A 20907-nucleotide genomic window follows, 5' to 3' on the forward strand; every position below is an offset into this window, starting at 1 on the left:
AAAGCTTGCATCGGCCGACGCGAAGCCTTGTAACCTGTAAAATTTGGTGAACGTGTGGATGGAGGACCATGTCGCCGCTCTACACAACTGTTCCGCCGACGCGCCGTGTCTAGCTGCCCAAGAGGCACCTACTGCTCTGGTAGAATGCGCCTTTAACCTTTGCGGGACGGGTTGCGAGGTCGTGATGTAGGCCTCTCGAATTGTGGATGTGATCCAGCGGGCAATTGATTGCCTTGAAGCTGGCCACCCCCTCTTGTTGGCCTCAGAGGACAAATAGATCTGTGGTCTTCCTAACAAGAGCTGTGCGGTCTAAATAACAGTACAGTGCTCGTACTACATCAAGTAACTGTAAAGCCTCCTCTTGGGAGTCCTTTCTGGCCCTGAACGTCGGATCCACTATCTCTTGGTTCAGGTGGAATCTGGAAACTACCTTAGGGCTGAACGAGGGCTTAGTGCGAAGTACCGCCCTGTCTGAATGGAAAATGAGAAACGGGGGGGGGGTCACAGCAAAGCGCCCCTACCTAGTTCTGACACTCTACGCGCTGACGGTAGATCCAAGAGGAATGCTGTTTTCCAAGTCAGGTGTCTCAATGTCACCGAATTTAAAGGTTCAAATGGGGACTTGGTGAGGGCCCCAAGGACCAAGTTGAGGTCCCAAGGTTCCACTGGATGAGAAAATGGGGGCTGTATGTGAAGAACCCCCTGCAGAAAGTTTTAATGTTTGATTAGTCTGCTATCTTTTTCTGAAAGTACACGGACAGAGCCGATACCTGTACTTTGAGCGACCCTAGGCGGAGGCCCTTGTCTAGGCCGTCCTTTAAGAAGTCTAGTAAGCGTGGGAGGGAAAATTTGGAAGTGTGGAAACCCTTCGATTCGCACCACATAATGTATGCCTTCCAAACCCTGTAATATATTGAAGACGATGAAGGCTTTCTGGCCCTGATCATGGTACTAGGGTCTCAGTAGCCACGCCGTCAAACCTGACTGATCTAAACCTTGGTAGAGGAAAGGACCCTGAACCAGAAGATCTGTTCGCATGGGAAGGCGGAAGGCTGCTGCCAGCCCCAGAATGTCTGTGAACCACGCTCTGCGTGGCCAATACAGGGCTATTAGAATCGCGGACACCTGTTCTCTTTTTAACTTCTTTAGCACCCGAGACAGCATGGGGATGGGGGGGAAGAAATGTGCCCCAGCAATCTACCAGAGAGAATACCTGCCTGTTTAGGGCCCATTCCCCTGGGTGGAGTTTTTGCCTGCTGAGGAAGTCGGCTTCCCAATTTTGTACCCCCGGTATGAAGATGGCCGAAATCTTGAGGACATGAAGTTCTGCCCATGCCATTATCTGTTCCCCCTCTCGCATTGACGCTGAACTGCGGGTGCCGTCCTGGTGATTTATGTAGGCTACCGTGGTGGCATTGTCCGATTGCATCTGTAGGGGCTTTCCTGATAGGAACCCCTGGGCCCTTGTCAGAATATTGTATACTGCTCTGAGTTCCAGAATGTTTATCGGTAGTCTGGCTTCCTGAGGGGACCAGAGTCCCTGAAGCCTGAGGTGTCCTGTTACACCCCCCACCCTGACAGACTTGCGTCCGTTGTGACGAGCGTCCAAGACCAGGTCTGTAAGGATTGGCCCTTCTTCAGATGGTTTCTGGATGTCCACCAGGCCAGGGATAGCCTTGTGCTTGTGGACAGGTGAATGATCTGTCTGTCTAAATGGCTTTGGGATCCTGACCACTTGTGTAAGATCTCTGTCTGAAGTGGGAGGGAATGAAACTGTGCGAATGGGACTGCTTCGAAAACCAAAACCATTGTTCCCAGGAGTTTAATGCAACGGAGGATAGAGACTCTTTTCTTTGCTAGGAGGGCTTTTGCTTTCCTGCGCAGTGCTAAAGCCTTGTCTGCCGGGAGATATATTCTCTGGGTCTGAGTGTCGAATATCAGGCCCAGGAAACGCATCTGCTGCGCTGGGGTTAGTGACGACTTTGGTATGTTCAACACCCTGCCGTGGCTCCGAAGGAATTCCTTTGTGGTCTCTATCTGCTGTGATAGGAGAGCAGCTGACGGGGCCTTCAAGAGAAGGTTGTCGAGGTAGGGGATAATAGTAATTCCCTTTTCCCGCAAGAGACTCGCCATGGTCACCATGACCTTGGTAAAAACCCTGGGTGCCGCTGCTAGGCCGAAGCGGAGGGCCTTGAACTGAAAGTGTGCCTCTCCTACCGCAAAGCGTAGAAGGCACTGGTGTCCCTTCCATTTAGGGACATGCAGGTAGGCATCCTTGATGTCTATGGATGCTAGATATTCCCCTTGTTCTATACTTGCTATTACTGAACGCAGGGATTCCATGCAAAATTTCTGAACCCTTAGTTGCTTGTTTAGCAACTGGAGATTTAGAATGGGCCTGAAAGTGGCGTCTGGCTTTGAAACGAGGAAAATGTTTGAGTAAAACCCTCGACCCTTCTCCCGGGGGGTACCCGTACTATTACCTGTGTTGCCAGTAGTCTTTGGATGGCCTCCTGGAGCGCCTTCCGCTTGATTAGACAAAGAGGAAGGGGGGTGCGAAAGAATCTTTGTCTGGGGGACTGGGCTAAGTCTATGACGTAGCCTCCGAACACTATCCCTCGAATCCAGAGATCCGTTGTGGACGCCCACCATTGATCCCTGAAATGAAGGAGTTGTGCCCCTACCTCTATCTCCCCTAGAAGAGCCCTGTCAAGCGGAGTTCTTTTTTGCTGAGAGCGAGGATCCTCTCCTAGTAGCGCCCCTGCCCCCTCTGCCTCTGTTAAATGCTCCTCTAGAAGCTGAGAACTGGCCTCTAGGGAGGCTCCTCCGCCTTGGGCAAAGTTCCGAAATCTGCCCTGGCGGGGTCTATTGATTACCGTTGGGAGAGCAGTGCTCTTTCCCCCCTGTAGTTTCGTGAATCACCCTCTCGAGTTCTGAGCCGAAGAGAGTTACGCCATCAAAGGGTAAATTCTCTAGTGCTTTCTTAGAATCAGCATCTACCGCCCACGATCGTAGCCATAGGCTACGGCGAGCCGCCACTACAAGTGCAGAGGACCTAGCGTTAACAGATACGGTGTCTCTGTGGGCATTTGCTACATACTCAGACGTCTCTAGGGCGTGCTCTGCTACGTCTAAGAGCTCCATGCGAGGAGTGTTGTTCTTAAGGCCTCTAATTAATTCCTTAGTCCATAGTTGAATGGCTTTGATAGCCCATGCTCCGGCCATGTTTGGTCTAAACAAACTGCCAATTGCAGTGTATGCTGAGCGGAGCACTAAGCCGCACTTTTTATCAGTGTGATCTTTGAGGGCTATCCGCTCCTGAACGAGAATGGCCGAGGATGACGCTAGGCGTGCTACTGGCTACCCTAGGTAAAGCTTCCCATTTTACCGCCTCCTCTGGTGGCAAAGGGTACAGGGATTTGAATCTGGACGGCATCATAAACGGTTTATTGGGCTTTTGCCAGGCCTTAGCTAAAATCTCCAACATTTCTGGTAAATGTGGAAATGCTGCTAATTGTGCCTTTGTTCTTTTAAAAAGGGAGACCCATGTGGGTGCCGAGGGCTCAGGTTCAGCAAACCCCAAGGTATGCCTGATCCCTAAAATGAGACTATCCACACTATTTGCAGAGGCTGCATCATAGTCATGGTGGTCCTCACCCTCTGGGTCTAAGTCTAATTCTCCTTCCTCAGGTGTGGAGAAGTCCGATTCCTGATCCTGATCTTGGACCGTATCAGAGATAATCCTTTTGCCCCTATGAGTAATAGACATTAATCTATCTTTCCTGAGGGCTGCCCCTGTCTGTGGGGCTGTGGTTTCGTCAGCCTTACTGTGTATGATGGTGAGTGGAGTGGAGCTTTCACGTACCTCTGCTACCCGGAGCATGGCGTTAGCTAGTCTTTCCACGGTTGATGAGAAGGATCGTAGCCAAAGCGGTTCTTCCACTGGTGTAGACGCCTCCTGGGTTGAACCATTTCGCGCCTGGGCGCCAGCGGTACAGGCTGCGCAAAGGGCGTTTCGGTCTGTCTGTCCAACTGAAAATTTAGTATTACATTTGGCACGGGTATAATACAACGCAGAAGCTACAGAGTGTCCCTTGCTTTTTGCTGTCCCCTTCTCAGCCATTGTCTTTTCTTAAGGAACTTAAGATAATACAGTATTAAAGAAATTAGTCTGTATTAAAGAAATTTAGGCTAATGGCTGTTAGGCTAGGAAATCTACCAAGTCTCTATACAGGGACCTAGAATGTCAAAGCACCCCTCCTCTAATCATATAAGGTACAGTGCTGTCTGTGAAAGAACAAGAGTGCAATAAAATCACAGTTCTATAATAACAAAAAAAACCTTTGTTTGTATGCTTAATAGGCACCAGCCTGTACCGATAGCCGAGCGTGTCAGCAGAGGAGAGGCAGGCGGCGTTGCTCCGGTGGTGTCCCTGTCTCCACGTGCAGGCTGAATCCTGATTGTGGCCGGAAATGACTGAGAGGAAGGAAGTCTGTTTGTACCTCCTCCTCTTCGTGTCTCTATGTTGCCGCCCGCTTCCTGTTCTCCTGCGATAGTGCCTCTTTCAACATGGCCACTGTGTTCGCTCGGCGCATGCTATGTTAATTAGCCCAGGTGCGTGCGCCGTATCCTGCATCCTCTCTCACCTCCTAAGGAGTGTGAGTGATGCTTACAGTCCCCCTTCTGCTCATTGTCGAGGGGATTGAGCGGGGACTTGACGGCATGAAAAGCGGTCCGGGAGGAGAAGCTGATGCAGCTTCACTCCCTTGTCCGCTAGCGGGGCTGGGGCTGCGGGATCGAGTAATCCCTATTATTGCGCTCTCCACCTATGTGTCCAGTTTCTGGCCAGAATTAAAATGTGGTGCCCCAAAATTGCCCTCTGTAATGCTCGTTCTCTAGGGGAATGCCGACAGAGGTGCCAGTAAGTGAGCCTCAGCTGTTTCTTACCTTCTGCGGGACCCGGAGTGAGCAGAGCCAAGTCTTGTTCACTCACCTGGGTCTTGAGATCGAGCCCCACGATGCACCTATAGGGAAATAAAAATACAAAAACGTGTAAACTATAAATCTAAATTGGTATAGGCAGGAGCCCATACCCAAGTGACCTTTGCTCCTAGTCACTTTAAAGAAACTGGGGAATTCACAGGAGAGGGGCATAGTAGGGGAGGAGAGCAAAGATCTACTAGTAGATAAAGTAACAAGACTCCTGGACCCACTACTATACCCCAATGTCTCGCAGTGTCCCCCAATGGCAGGAAAGAGAAATAAAATTATCGCTCCTGTCAGTGAGAGCACTCAGGCTCACACTGAATGACAGCTGCCCCTTTTGCTTAACTAGTGTGCTCTGTGATAGTTGGACAGAGCACACTTCTGTAAAAAGGAAAAAAAAAAAAAAAAAGAAAAGAAAAAGTTAAATAAATTTGTTTTAAACTAAATAAATTAAACCTTCTAGCATAAATAAGCCCAACTCCCTTGGGCACTCAACTAAAACTGAAGAGGCTACAGGGAGGGGGGTGCAGAGGGGAGGGGTTTGTCAGCATAATACATTAACAAGTTAACTAGCTAAGTGCCAAACTCCGCTCCCCTCACACACCTCCATGGTAGCAGTGTCCCTCAGATAGGATAAAAGAGAAAAAAGGGATATTTCTAATTTGTGTAGCGCATCTATGTCTAATAATTCGCTTGCTTTAATTATATTTTTATATGTTTTAATCAAGAAATTTTAAAAACACAGATCTTTGTATCCAACCCTGAACAAGCCCAACAGGTGAAACGTACGTTGGAACTAGGATGTTATTCTGATGTCACAATCCACTAAGACAGTGTCCATCATGGCAACGAAGTATGGTGGTTATTGAAATGTTTAAATCGCAAGCATATTACCATTAACGTATACCAGGCACTTAACTGTGATAACTTAACAAATCAATCAGGCTGATGGCAGAAGAAACTACAGCCGTATGACTAGAGGTTATGTCTAATACAGTGGCTATTTTAACAAAAGCTAATCACTATATAAACCTAACAAATATATGATGTGCATGTTAAGACACCCGATTATAAAAAACATTGGAAGCTAAGTTCTACTATTATATAATGCTTATGAAATCCATGATATCAGTTGATCTGGAGATACTATTGAGCTGTATATCCCGTTTTTTATACACATATTGAGATTCTATATACCAATGTATAATCGCACCCGACTGATCTATACGTGTAACAAATAATAGATGCTTAGCTGCAATACCTAAATAAATCAATCATGTTGATGGAACAAGAGCTTAGAATAACCTGATTTATGGTCATGACTAATTATAGTTTTTACAAAATAATTTCTGTATAAATTTAACAAATTTATGATACGCATGCATGTGCCAATGCATTTGATTATATACAATATTGAGACTAAATGCAACAGTGTAGTATTTACACTGCATCAATTTAATCTGCTGGATTTACAATAATCCTGTCCAAACAATTTAATATTGTAATCTGATTAAGTTTTCCCACAAGAGTATTAATACCCAACAATAAAACTAAATAAGCAACAGTGTAAGCTATATGTAACGAATATCAGCCGATCTAAGTAAACTGACGGCGCTTTATATCCCGTGTTTAATGCACATATTGAGATTTCCTATATTTTAACAATCAACATGCTGAAATAATAAGCGGAGTATACTTTTGGTCACTGACATTGAATGATATCCTGTGGAATCGCAGATGACACCATAAAGGGGATATAAGAATTTGAAAAATGTAACCATCAATAACTTACTGGGAGAGGATACATTCTTCAATCATTCAGTTAAGAATACAGATTTATTCTTAAAACTATTGATACTACTAATGTTTGCGAGCATCCCCTTGTTTCACCAGCAATGTTATGACAATATATAATTAATTCTATACTGGACTGAAGTACTGGTTAAAGAGGTAATCCTCCTTGTGCGGATAAAAATAATACTGTAGTAAATTAATTTATATACAGCAGCTGACTAGGTTACCCTTCTGGGAGTCATGCTGTAAAGAGGTAAGGGTCCAGAGTCCAACGGTGTTCTCACAGAGAACACAAATATAAGTTTAATATAAGAAAAATAAAAAAATTAAATGTCTTTACTGCAATCAGCAGCATGGCAAAATGTGCTCTGTTCCATGGGTACTCAATAAGAAACAGTGTGAATTGAGTAGCTGTATAGAAGACGAAGAAATAACTAGTAATAATTAGATTTCAAGCAGGTGATTCTCCTTCACATGGAAAAGAACTCCCCTGTCAAAAGTAGCAGGTACCTTCAATATAAGAATGACTCATTAAAAACGGGCTTAAACAGAGAGAAAGGACTGATGCTTCTGTTTTGTATCACTGTGTGTACTGCAGTGAGCTTGGAGAAGAGAAAGAAAGCCTGAGAATAGTCTGATAAGGCGAGACAGAAGATTGTAGCCAAGCATGGACAATCTCAAGGCTACAAATCAAATCTCCGGAGACCTTGATGTTCCCATTTACCACCCGTATATATTATTAGGAAGTTTAAATCGCCTACGTCAATGAAGTCAGCCTTCCTGGAAAGAGAATACTTCATTGAAGCATAGGATTCATTCAATGGTGGAGAAAGCACCTTGGTCAACTGAAACAGATTCAAGCTGATCTTCAGACGTATGACAGTTTCAACGCTTACCATCTGTCGCCAACTCAGTGATATGGGTGGTTATATGGCATGAGGCGCAGGAGGCCCCCCCTGCTGAGAGAGATATAAGAAAGCCCAACAAAAAAAAACAAAAAAAAAAACCCACACCTGAAAAAGTCAAATTCCTTCTTGAAGAATGTAATGTGGACAGTTGAGATTAGAAAAGAGCTCTTTGGTAAAGCACATAACCACCTAATAAAGCTTTCGAAGAAAAGAACACCTTTCCCTACTGTCAAACATAGAGGATGTTCAGGGGTTTCTTTGCTGCATGTGCCACTGGGTGCCATGAAAATATGCACGATGAAATCCGGGGAGTTAACACGCCATTGTGCAGTGCAACGTTGAGCCCAGTGTCAGAAAGCCGGTTCACTGTTCAGGTCATGCGACTACCAGTAGAACAATGACCGCAAATACTTCAAAAAGCACCAAGACATTGTTCAGAACAGTCCCATGTCTTGTCTTGAAGAGGCCAGCAATCAGTCCAGAACACCAGTGGAGAGATCTGAACATAGCAGTTGGAAGAATGTACCCTTCCAATCTGTGAGACTGGAGCAGTTTGAACAAAGAGTGGCCCAAACTGCTAGTAGAAAAGGTGCAGGAAGCTCATGCATGGCTATATAATTTGAACAAAGCATTTGCTGCCAAATAGCATGTCAATTTTCTCAATGCCATTTCTTTTCATTTTCGGATTTAAAAAGATATATGGTACTAAATTCAGAATCAAAAGCAAAGATTATGTATCTTTATAGAGAAAGAATTGTGGAGACCAAATAGTGTTCAATTCCATGTTTTTATGTTTAGAAGAAATTGCTAGTTATTTGAAAACAAAGCAAGGGCGCCAATATTTATGGCAAAGACTAACTGTACAAAGAAAACCCCAAGTTGGCTGAGGTTTTAATGGGTGCCAGGAATAGTGACAACTTATTTCACAAGGGCAAAAGGTCAATGTAGGCAAGTGAAGGTGTGAAACAAACTGAGTAATTTGGCCGTATCAACAAGACTTCAGCAAGCTTTAGCGCAAACACCTTATACACAGCTTCCTTTTAACGCGGACACATCCCCCTTCCCTTCCTTAAAGATAACTTGATCCTGGCTATGTGTATCGGAATAGCCCCCAAGGAAATTATGTACCATGTGCAGTGAGGGATCAGTAATACAGACCTCTAATATATATATATATATATATATATATATATATATATATATATATATTAGCACTACAGATGCAGCAAACTTTAATTTGACATTTAATGCATCACATGGCATACATTTCAATGGCATTTGATGTGAAGTGTAAAGTTAAAGTTTGCTACAACTGTAGATCTCTCGAAAATATCTAAATAATTTTTAAAGTAGTAGCCCCACATATGTTTGTCCCCTTTAAAATAGCCTTTAAAATAGTAAGTTAAGAACCTTTTATAATACATCAGATTTGTTGTTTGTCATTTTTGTTAGCAGTCCTACAGCTCATTATATCCTTTTTAAAATATCTCTTGAGGGCACAAACTATAGCTGCCAGTCACAAATGCACAGACATACAGCATAGCATGTGAAGGCAGAGGGGGAGAAGGAGGGGATGATGTTTATAGTATACAGAGCAGACAGAGCTCAAAAGGGCCGTTCCAAAACCTCTCTGCTCATACCATATGACTGATTGCATGGTATTCACATGACATTGTTCAGACCAACAAATCATTCATAGCAGCCTGAAGAAGCTAACCAAAAAAGGTAATTACCAAGATTTTTCAAATAGTGATTTAAAAATTATAATGAAAAAATTCACAATTCATTTTTTTCATGGAATTGCTGCTTTAATTTAAAATATTTTGTACACGTACAATAACAGGACTAATAGGAAATAGACAAAGTGGCAAAAAAAACCCATAAAAAAAACAAAACAAAAACTGCAGTGCTTCATATAATTGCATCAGGCCCTTTGTTAGAAAAACACCAGCAAAGTTCAACTCACATCAGTCTATATAGTACTATGTATGCACACAAAGACGACCGATGCATATGCGCCAATGTAAAATTATGAGTATCTGACAGTTGCGCATCCTTACGACTGGAGAGGCAGGATGGGGGATGAAAGTGCACAAGCAAGTTCACGCAAATGCGGCTCATGTAGAAACATTCATATACACCTATCGGGAGGCATATCTTTGGCATAATGGTGACTTGGCATAAACCAGGCTCACACTGCCAATGTGTAGCCAGATGCATGTGGGCAAATCTGAATGTGAGCAGAAATACGCTGTTTTTTGGTGTGCGTATTTTTTTTTTTCAAAACTCACGCCCCTTTTGCGACCAACTCTGCATCAGTCCCATAATGTAGCAAATAAACAGTGTTGTCAGAGAGTAACAATACAAAAAAAGTTATATATGCACACTTATAATGCCAGATTAATATTTACTCCAATATGAATCATTGTAGGTTATATAACTGTCATCCTGAAAAAAACGCACAGGCATAGTAGCTTCGACCACTATTTTAATGATGGCAAAGAAAAGAGATTTATAACATAATTATTACCTTTTGTGGATTAATGGTAATCCCAACTAGTGCGGTAAGGCTGTTGGGATTATTGGAGCATTCTGGGAATTACTTTTTATATTAATGAGCCCGCAATAATAGCAACACATTTTACTTATGTGTATAGAATACCTATTGCTGGGTCAGACTATGCACAAAAACAAAATTCAACAAAATTAAAAAGAGAAATTACTAGGGGTAGATGCAAACAGGCAAAAAGTATAGGGAAAGATCAGAACCAAAACTGAAGTACACTTGAGACAATTGAGTATTGAGAAGATCATAAACCAACAAACTGCCGTCTGGGGTCAAAAATTGAATTTTAAAAAGAAAAAAAAGAGTAAGATGGACAAAAAATATAAAAACATGAAATGTAGTTCAGAGCACCTCCCCCCCCCCAAGACAAACTGGAGAGAGTAAATATAAAAAAAGGAAGCACTGTATTTCTAATGTGGTTAATGTAGAGGAACGCCAATTTTTTTTTTTTATATGAGCAAATATGTTTTTACATGCAAAAAGGAGGAGATAGAAAAAACTTCTGTCTCTAGGCTATCGCTTTCCAGGAATAGCAAAACAATTCAAGCAGACGGGGGGGCATGGGAAGAACTGATATTTACATATTGAATGTTCTGAAGATTGTTAATTAATTAAGACAATGAATGACCTAAGGATCAGAATACACAGTCATAAAAGCATATGTACAAACCAATAAAATCATCTGAAGGTGCAAAGAGACTTAAATCAGCATTTGTAATCCAAATACAATGCACAAACAATGGATCAAATCAAAGATCACTTAGTAGCACAACGTTTGAATGCAGCACAATATTGTGTACCAGGAAAGTAGAAGAGCTGAACAGTTTTTAAAGAGTTTCCACATAGCATTGATCAGTGGATGAATTGCTGGCTAAGCAAGAATAAATAAATAAAACAAGATTACTACTGCTGGTAGGGAGGCTCCTAAACAGGTGGGGGTCATGCATTTACTTGGGCTGCTACTGTTGCAAGTTTGGATTTCGCTCCTTCATATACAGTGATCAAGGTGCAATTAATATAACATTCATTTTCCTTTTTTAAATACCTTATAGTAATCATTCTTTCGCCATTCTTATCTTTTTGTTTATCAACGTCAATATGGGCACCAGTAACATCTTGAATAGCAGTAACATTACATCCACCTCTACCCATTATTCGAGACACAACAGAAGCAGGAACTGAAAGTTTCTTTGATCTGGAAAAAGGAAATGCTATTACTGATTGAATTAACCAACATACTCAACATAATATACAGTTCTACAGATGCACGCCAGTGTTCCCTGCAAAAATAATTGCCAGCCGGGTGGCTTTAAGAAGTAGCCGGGTGGGAGCAGTGTATTAGTTTGCAATAATAAAGTAAAACGTTGGAGGTTGATAACATTAAAAAATGTTGCCCACATCAGCCTAACACACATTGCTGGCTGCACTGCTCATATAGTGCCTGTTAAAACAGGAGAAAAAATGGTTTATTCTAATATAATAGGACTCTGTTGGGCTCAAAGAGCCGGATAGCAAGTAAAAGCAGCCGGGTGGAGCAACCAGGAAATAGGTGCTGGGGAGAATACTGCACAAATGCAACCTTACAATATGTGCAACAGTTTGAAAGAGAGAGATCACACACACACACACACACACACACACACACACACACACACACACACACACACACACACACACACACACAAAATCCACCAACCTTCTAACAACTTCTTTCCATCCGTCTTCTCTCTTTTGGCCTCTTTTAGGGCTACTCACATTCAGCTTCATATTTGGCAGTGTAAGTGGAATAGTTTTATAATTGGATAGCGAGCTGTGATGCACATCATTCACATCAAGCCTGTGAATATATGTGTAATCATTAAAGAAATGTACTCATCAATTAAAAGGAGAAAAAGAGCAAACATTTAGAAAGAAAAAAAAAAAAAAAAAAAAAGTTTAGCGGTTTATATCACATACCTAGTACAATGTTACCAGTCAATGGCATAAAATGTAAATTTTATCATTTATGTGTAAAAAAGTATCTTGAGTCTTGGTCAAATTAAGAGACTTAACAATTACAAAGATATTCATGCAGAAACATTACACATGAAGGCAAATTCAATTAGTTGCAAGGGGAATTGATGTATCTTCAGAACAGTCCGTGGACGCACATTTTTACGACAAACTCAGCTCATTTCCCCCTCGCGTTCCATAGAGATGCGTGGGAAAATGAACCAAGATTTATGTACCGCATTAGCCGCCAAGGTGCACAGCCGAATATCGAGGCAATGTCCTGTGGCACCTCGCGTCTAACTGAATCTGTCCCATGGATTAATAAAATAAGGCAAAATGTACAGCAATTCTGGGAGAATTAAGGTGAACAAAAGTGAATATAATGTAACTAAACTTTATCAGCGCTTCACTTACAAATGCAGCCTAATTGGTTCCAAAAATAAATATATACCAGTTTACAGACATACATAAAATACAAAAATGAGTATGAAACCCCTTTAAGTGCAATTGTTATCTCCTAAATATAAGCATTCCCTTTAGGAGATAACAATTGCACTTAAAGGGGTTTCATACTTATTTTTGTATTTTAAAAGCTGGAAAGTGTCAGGAGGTATTAATGTTATTAGAAAATGCTCAGAATTTTAATCACAGTCAATTAGTTCTTGCTGCCAGTAGATCATGGATGCATGAAATAAAAATTGAAATAAAATTCAAATTTTTATTCATGAAATGAATAAAAGCATTTTTATAAACTATAAGAAAAGTGAATATATAAAACTGCACTACTTCTGGTTGCCAACAGCTGAATGATTTTAGAGCTCTACAATTAAACATGTTTCCACTGCACACTGTCTCTCTTCATTCCAACTGTACCACACAACTAGTAGCTGCACAGAAATGCAAGTCGTCAATGTCTTTATTATTGGTGGCTGATAATGCTGTTGCCTTACAATAGCCACACACGTTACACAAGCAGCTACAATTGTTATTGCATTCCCTTATGTATCAATTGTTCCAAGCACCACTTAGTAAAGTGAGCTCTTTTGGGCAAGACCACATTTACCTTCTGTTTCATGTCATTATATGCAGTTTGTTTGTGTCAATATCCTGATGTTGGGCACTGTGCAATATATCAGCACTTTATAAATAAGGCATAATAGCTAAAACAAACTGCATTTAATAGTAAAACAATTAAAACTAAACAGCTACAATAAATAATGATAATACATTTCAAAAAACCAACCTTGCTGAAAGCTTAGAAGTTAGTATTTTGGACTTTTCTTCACCATTATGGAGCAGCAATGAAGAATACTTTCTCATTCCAGATGGGTTTAAATCAGCATTGCCATTAGGTTCTTGGATCTTGTTACTGATGCTGCTTTCATTATTGCAGTCATTATCAACCACATAGTCAGAATCACTATTGCCATTTGCACTACCTCCTCTAGGTTCACCACTAAATAAATTATCTGATGTTTGTTGTGCTATAGACAAATGTTGGTCATGCACAATTATTTGGAGGTTTGAAGAGGTGTCTTTGGTTTTGTTCTTCTTAGTTTTTTGATTAGTGCTTGGTGTTATTACATTACCCCTTTTCCCAAACACATTTGTAAAAGTAGCAGAAGTTGCGGAGATGCCAATTGTTGTCGTTGTTGTTGCACTTGGCGGCTCTAACGGAACATCTTCCTCCTCTAAAGTAAAACAAAAACATTATAAATAAATAAAAGCCATTTTTACATATCTGCAATAAAATAAAAGGATTTCTCGGTTTTATCATTATTACGTGCAATTAGAGTAAAGTTTTGCATGTCACAAAACTCAGATTTGTTTGAAAGATAGATACAGAGCCCGATTCATCTTCGAACACAATACGCCCATATTCAAATACAAGCAGATCTCAAGAAACGTTTCCATTTGAATCTGGGTGCAAGTATGCTCTAAAAGTCCCATCTGAATGCATGTTTTTAACAAGAAACACATAAATCAAGATGTTCTCAATGAGTACTGTACATAAAATGCATTTGTTATAGTTTCTCTTACATGTGAACATGTGTTCTGGCGGGCATAAGTGTCAGTCATCATTATCAGTCAGCACTTACACCTGCCCTGTAACTGGTGCACGATACAGCTAAACAACATCTACCCGGGAGATGCCCAGAGCTTGAATCAGTCCAATCTGCAGCCCTTACTGAACATTGCACCTACGTGCGCCCGGCCATTCCACCCCACCCTCAAGTTGTAGGCAGTCGGAAGTGTCATTTGCATTTGGACATGAACTGCATGCAATTGTGTTAACTGGCTTAAGCCCTGTTCTGGCGTATGTGCAGAGCAATTTCACACAAGATATGGCCCGTAAAAGGGACTAGCATCTGAAGATTAATCTGGCCCACAATAAGTGCTCACAAGAATAATATTTTATTAACCCTTGCTCATTTGTAAACAAATAACCAGTTATTGCAGTGAATTTACAAATCCACAATAGGCACCAAACAATTGAGTCTCTTGCTGAATGGATGTTGCATTCACATTCTGAATGACAAATTAACTCTTACACTGTCAGGGTTCAATGTCAAATTTTCAAATAAGAACGCACCATCTTTCTTTTAGCATTTGCACCAGGGACAAGTTTACTTTTATTTACACTATCCAAGCAAATTAGGGATTACTTTTGTTACTGCACTTGAGCAAATTTTTTTTTAGTTAGTTTTTATTTGTTTTCCTGTTTTTATAAACAAACTTTTGTGACTCTTCATTCTCTTCGCTACTTTCACAGAAAACTGAAACCCATCTGAAACATCCAATGTTTGCACAGATACCAAAGACTAAATTATGACTTAATTTGAGGCTTGTTCTATATTCTGGACCATAACAAAATATATGTATCATTGTGTGTTTCCACTTCCATATTTTTATAATTTGTTTTTAATTATTTCTTAAACTTCTCTGTGGTACAGAATGTGTTACCATGCAATACCACAGGTGAGGATTTCATAGACATGAAAACACATCATCCAACACTGTGGTGATGTGGGGGATTCATTTCTTCCATGCAGAAAACTCTGATAAGCATGTTAATAGTTTCCCGACTGTCAAAGAGTCTCTGTGAAGCATACAGCGAAAGATCTCTAGATGGATGCCTGACTGCTCTATACGTATCAGCTGAGTATCTTCTGCCCCCATTTAAGTTTATAGTGTGAATGGGAACCAGCCAATAATAAATAATGCATGTCTGACTGCAGGTCTCAGCCACTACAAGCAGGAGGAAGCAGGTGTGAGACAAAATCAATTCTATATCTGTTACTGAAACAGTTATAACTCACTGCCAGAGCTATGCGTCAATTTTGTGGCTTATGCAAATCCAGATAAAATGTAAATATACACACACGGTTTCATGTGTGCCTCATTATCAACTGAAAGTCAAAAGGAAGAGAGAGGTGGAGGCTGGCTGGTACAGGTTTCCATTTCAGTCAGTGGAGTAATGCTCAGAATATTAATAATGTATGAAAAGTGCATCAAAAGCACATATGCACATTTCATGTGTTGAACAGGACTTTATCCAATTCTGAGGAGTTTTGCTGATGCATTAAAAACAGTTTAAAAGCACATCCAAAGTACACATGTACTTTTAATGTGCTTTTCATGCACTTCGCATTATTTTTACGGTCATTCATTTTCAAGGCATCTCAGTGCTCCGTATTGTTAAATGGAATTCATTAAATTCAACTGAGTCCTACTGAACAAACCAGTGCATGGTCCATGTACACATCAAAAGTTGGAACATCCCAGTCATCACCAACTGCAGACTGGAGGAAACAGCTAATGTAATATAACCAAGACAGTAACTCTGCCTAGAATGGAATTTTATACATTTCTGATAAAACACTGAATAATTAAACACAAGTAAAAAAAAATATAAAAAAAAAATGTACTATTTCAGTGACTGGTGCAATAGATACGTGCTACCATCAGTTAGGCTTTTCAGCCTATAGCTGGCTTCTTAAGACCATGGGACAGCCCCTATCAATATAAAATTTGCATTATGCCTTAAACAAAAGTAGCTGGAAGCAGCAAAAAGGAGAGAATATTTTACTGATCTTTTTTACAGGATGCAAATGTGAAAATAATATAAAACAATGTTGTTCTATACCATTTTCTTATTTTTGATTTTTCATAGATGTGTGTCAGGTATACTGATAAACGGTTACCAGATAATTAACTTATTAACCAATTATTGTAAAATGAATTCTTACCATCAACATCCTGTGCATCGTCAAGCAAGTCACATTTTCCTGAAATCTTACTATCATCATCATCATCATCGTCATCATCTTCAAGTTTCTTTTTTTGCAAATTCCTCTTCTTTTTTCTCTTTTCTTTTCGTTTTTCCCTTTTAGCTGCAAGAGCTTGTTTCCTGCTTTCTTCTCTTGACTTTTTCCCCCCATTAAAATAATAAATAAAACAAATATGGATTACATTTTGTTTACAAACATCATAACTAAAAATTATTCTGTTCTGCAATAAAGACATATTATGCTTTGCTCCTTAATCCAATACTTATCCAATAGTGGTTTTAAGCAATATGCCAACTAAAAGTATCACCCACATTGATAACAGGCATTTCCAAATATATTTTACTTGTTAACATTTTCAGATTGTTGGTAATGCAGTGCTCAAACACCCTACATTTTGATAGCTAATCAAGGTAAAGATAGCTAATCAAGGTAAGGTAAAGACTACAAATTTAAAAGGGTCAGTAATCTTTCAGTAGTTCACTAAGCTATTTGTGATAAAATTGCACCTCAGCTAAGCTAGGGCCTGAGCCATGGGAATAAAGGCAACTAAAATTCTTAAAAACAGAGCTGCAGCGGTCACCGGCGAAAAAAATGTAGATTGTTTTTACCAAATAATTTCTTTTCCTTGAAGAACTCCATGGCAGTCCCCATGAATAGGTTAATCAGCTGAGTAGAGAAGGGAAACAAGTTGACACACCTAGGTAAATAATAACAATTTTCCTTTCAATCCTTGTCTTTTAGAGTGACCCACTAAGCAGTCTCTGAAAAATATAAACAAAAAGCATGGCAGGGAATATTGGGGTTTCCACAAAGTTCAAGGAAAAAGAAATCCGATAAACATAGTTTATAGGTTTCCTTTTTAGACTCCATGGCAGCCCCAAAAATGTGATAGAGCCAAGTAATGGAATATTGCGGTGGTCAAAACAGAATTTTTTTTTTTTTTTTCAAACACTGATCAATTCACGCAAATAGAGATTTTACTGAAGAAGCTTTCTTCCAAACTGAAGACATTCAAAAGACAGTGTCTGGAAAATGTATGGATTGAAGACAATCCTGCTGCTCTGCAAAGAAGCCTATGCCCTGTGAATGCAAGAGGCCGCTACTACTCTAGTGGAATATGCACTCAATATTTTTGGCACCTCTTATGAGCCTAAGTTATATAGCTTCTATAATCCATCTAACAAAGGGTAGTTTTGGAAGGAACTTTACCCTACCTTGGACCTTCAGGACATAAAAAATTAATCCGTCTTTCTGTCATCCATTGTCCTGGAGAGAAATGCATATACTGCTCTAACCAGATCCAATGCATGCATTATTTTTTCTCTAATTAAAGGAGATGGCTCAGGACACAGAGCTGGAAGCACAATTTCTTTGTTAACATGAAACCTGGAAAATACCTTTGCTAAAAAAATAAAAAGGAAGATTTGCCCCTACCACCACTTTATCTCAATATATGTCCAGAAATGGTTCTTTGCATTACAGTGTCTTAAGTTCTCCCACTCTTCTAGCATACGTGTTGGCTAACAGTAATACAGAGTATGAACCGTGTGAGTAATACTTTCTGTAGAGGTTCAAAGAGTTCTGATGTTAGAGCCTCTAAAACAAGATTGAGACCCCAAGGTGCCACAAAGGATTTCATGCATTAATTATGACTTAATACATTAATTAACTTTGCTGCTTTAAATAATATCTTCATTGAAGAATTATAATTTTTTTGCTTGTAGTAATACTTCACTTTGTCAGAAATACCTTTACTCCTCAACAGTGCCCGCTCAATCTCTACATTATCAAAGAGAGACTACCTGGATTTAGCTGAAGAATTGGCCTCTGATGTTTGGTTTAAAAGGATAGAGTGCATTTCCTGTGCTGTCACAAACCATGTTCTGCAAGGCCAAAATGGAATTGCTATGACTTCTGCTTCTTCTTTCTGTATTCTTTTTAGTGTAAATTAAGTTAGAGGAACAAGAGGGAATATAAAACTATAAATTTTCACGGCTTTGTTAGAACTTCTATTCTATTCTTTCTGCTTTTGATTCCTTGTGACAAGAGTAGAATATTTTACCTTGGTTTGGTGGCTTGTCTCCATTAAATCTATTTCTAGAATACTATTACTTGCAGAAACACTTTATTCAATGCCCATTGATATTTGCCATCTATGCAAACATGCATTTGCTCCTGGTACCTCCTTGTCCGCTTATGAAGGTTAACACGATCCGATTATCAGATAAGATTCTAAGACGTTTGTTTCACAATTGAGGCATAAAACTTTGTATTGCATGCCACACAGCTCTTTCTTCTAGGATGTTTGCATATGGAGGCAGATGCAATTGTACATTGCGGATGCACATTTTTACTGACATTACGGTAAAACGTAATGCAGATTTTTATTTGCACCTCTATGGGACGCAAGCAGAAATCAGCGTTGCTTCAGTAAAAAAAATATATTGTGCAAGGCGTTTCGTGGCCGTTCCAGAAGCACATTGTGCGAATATTTAGGGACGAATATTTAGGGACTTGAATCTGCCCCATGGTCTCTTCATTTTGACTCCATGAACCTTATTTTAATATTTGCATTCAAATGAACTCCCCATCCTTAGGAGCTTGAATTTATTGTTACATCTGTCTATCTTGGTTCTGAGAGGGGTAATCCCCTTTACTTTAAAGTTGGACCATGTCACTAGTTCAGAGATCTTTGTGTTCTTTGTAAGAGATTGATGCAATAACTACAGATTGGGAGTCCATTATTTAAGTACTTCTAATTGTACACTTCTCATGTGCCAGCTTGCCCATGGGAGAATTCCTATGGTTGAGGAGAACATTCCTAAGAATCTAAAGACTCCTGAAGATATTGGATGCTTTCTTGTGACACCACTGCTTTATCTCTTGCTATATGCCTAGGAATTGCAGCTGTTGCGACAGCACAAGAAGACTATTGCTGAAGTTTATGATCCAATCATGTCTCTGTAAGAATGAAATTATCTCGAGTTTCCTGGTTTTGGCACAGTGTTCCGATTTTCCTATAGCCAGAATATTGAACAGATAAAAATACTGCAACTCCCGATTTCCTGAGAGCAGCCATCAAAACCACCAACACCTTTGTGAATGGTCTGGGAAAAAGTTTACATGCCTACCATTTGGCCGCTAAAATGGAAATTATGACATACTGAAGAATCTCAGTAAACGATAATGTTGAGGTGCAATCGTAATGTGGATATAGGCATCCTGTAAATCTATTAATGTCTGGAAATCTCCTCCTTCTACTGCTCTGAGAATGAAGTTTAAATATTCCATTTTTGAAAGGTCTTTTTTTTTTTACAAACTGAATGAGTCTTTTCAAAACTAGAACAGTTTGAAAGTCTTTTGACTGTTTCTCTACCAGAAAGAGTTTGGAGTAAAAACCTTTTACCCTGATTAGTAGGCACTAAACAAATTACTTGCCTCTCAAACAGTGTTTGCGGACTGCTGCATAATGATTTCCTTTGCACCAGAGATTGAAATTGAACATTTTTCGTCGGTAGCTTCTGGTATTTCATTTTGTACAAATTGCTTACAATGTCCTGGACACAGCTATCCTGTGTACTAAGTGTCCATATATCCACATACCTTGAAATCTTGCCATCCACCAAAGCTGTTGGAGACTGGATCAATCCATAGTCATAGTGGATGTTTTTCAAAAGGGCTACTTTGAATGAATTGCCTACATATTGTCTGGACAAACTATACACCAGTCTAGACATTCTGGCTTTCTTGAACAGTTGTTTGGAGGAAGAAACAGAAAAAATTGTTTCACTAGTCATAGGTAACCAGTGTAATTTACACTCTTTTGTATCTTTTTGAATCATTTTTTTTTTTTTAACCAAACAAAAAAACACCTTCAAAAGCAGAATGCAGTTAAGTGGTTCTCAGACTGCTGGTCTGCTATTCATGGATGTAGCCAGAGGCCTCTTCTGGCCACCCCTACGAATGCTACACTTCTAGCCGAGTGTGTCACAGTATCCAGTGATGCCTGACATAGGAAATCAATTAATTCCCTTACTATCTCCATATTTGTTATAGAGTACGTAGACAATACTTTCTTTCTTGTGTGTCAGCATATAGATTGTCCATACAAATTCTGATTGCCTTGGAGATGGAAGACATGGCTATACCAGCTTAAATTGTAGCACTTGTGGATACATGCAATTTTCCTATCTATAGATCATTAAATAAGTCTCCATCTTTTAATAGTACAATAGAGAGCGAGAGAGAAGTTTTTGGGGACAACAAAGCTTCTGCAGAATCCTTCAACTGAGGTACTGAATTTCCTTTATTATTCTTCTCTTCTTGAAAAGGATACATAAGGCCTGATTCATCAAGGAACGTAAAGCGA

The 20907-nt window shown here is 40.0% G+C and overlaps 1 protein-coding gene across 2 annotated transcripts in view; it reads right to left on the bottom strand.

Moving 5' to 3' along the window:
• The window catches only part of ANKHD1 (ankyrin repeat and KH domain containing 1), a 195995-nt gene that overhangs the window by 37519 nt on the left and 137569 nt on the right, over nt 1–20907 (bottom strand). For both annotated transcript variants that reach the window (XM_075209750.1, XM_075209749.1), the window contains exons 25-28: nt 16497–16674; nt 13490–13937; nt 11951–12091; nt 11300–11449 (exon numbers count right to left, since the gene is read on the bottom strand). In XM_075209750.1, the coding sequence (XP_075065851.1) occupies nt 11300–11449; nt 11951–12091; nt 13490–13937; nt 16497–16674 (917 nt within the window). The remainder of the gene's footprint in view (nt 1–11299; nt 11450–11950; nt 12092–13489; nt 13938–16496; nt 16675–20907) is intronic.

Source organism: Mixophyes fleayi, chromosome 4 (assembly GCF_038048845.1).
Source record: "Mixophyes fleayi isolate aMixFle1 chromosome 4, aMixFle1.hap1, whole genome shotgun sequence".
NCBI lineage: Eukaryota > Metazoa > Chordata > Amphibia > Anura > Limnodynastidae > Mixophyes > Mixophyes fleayi.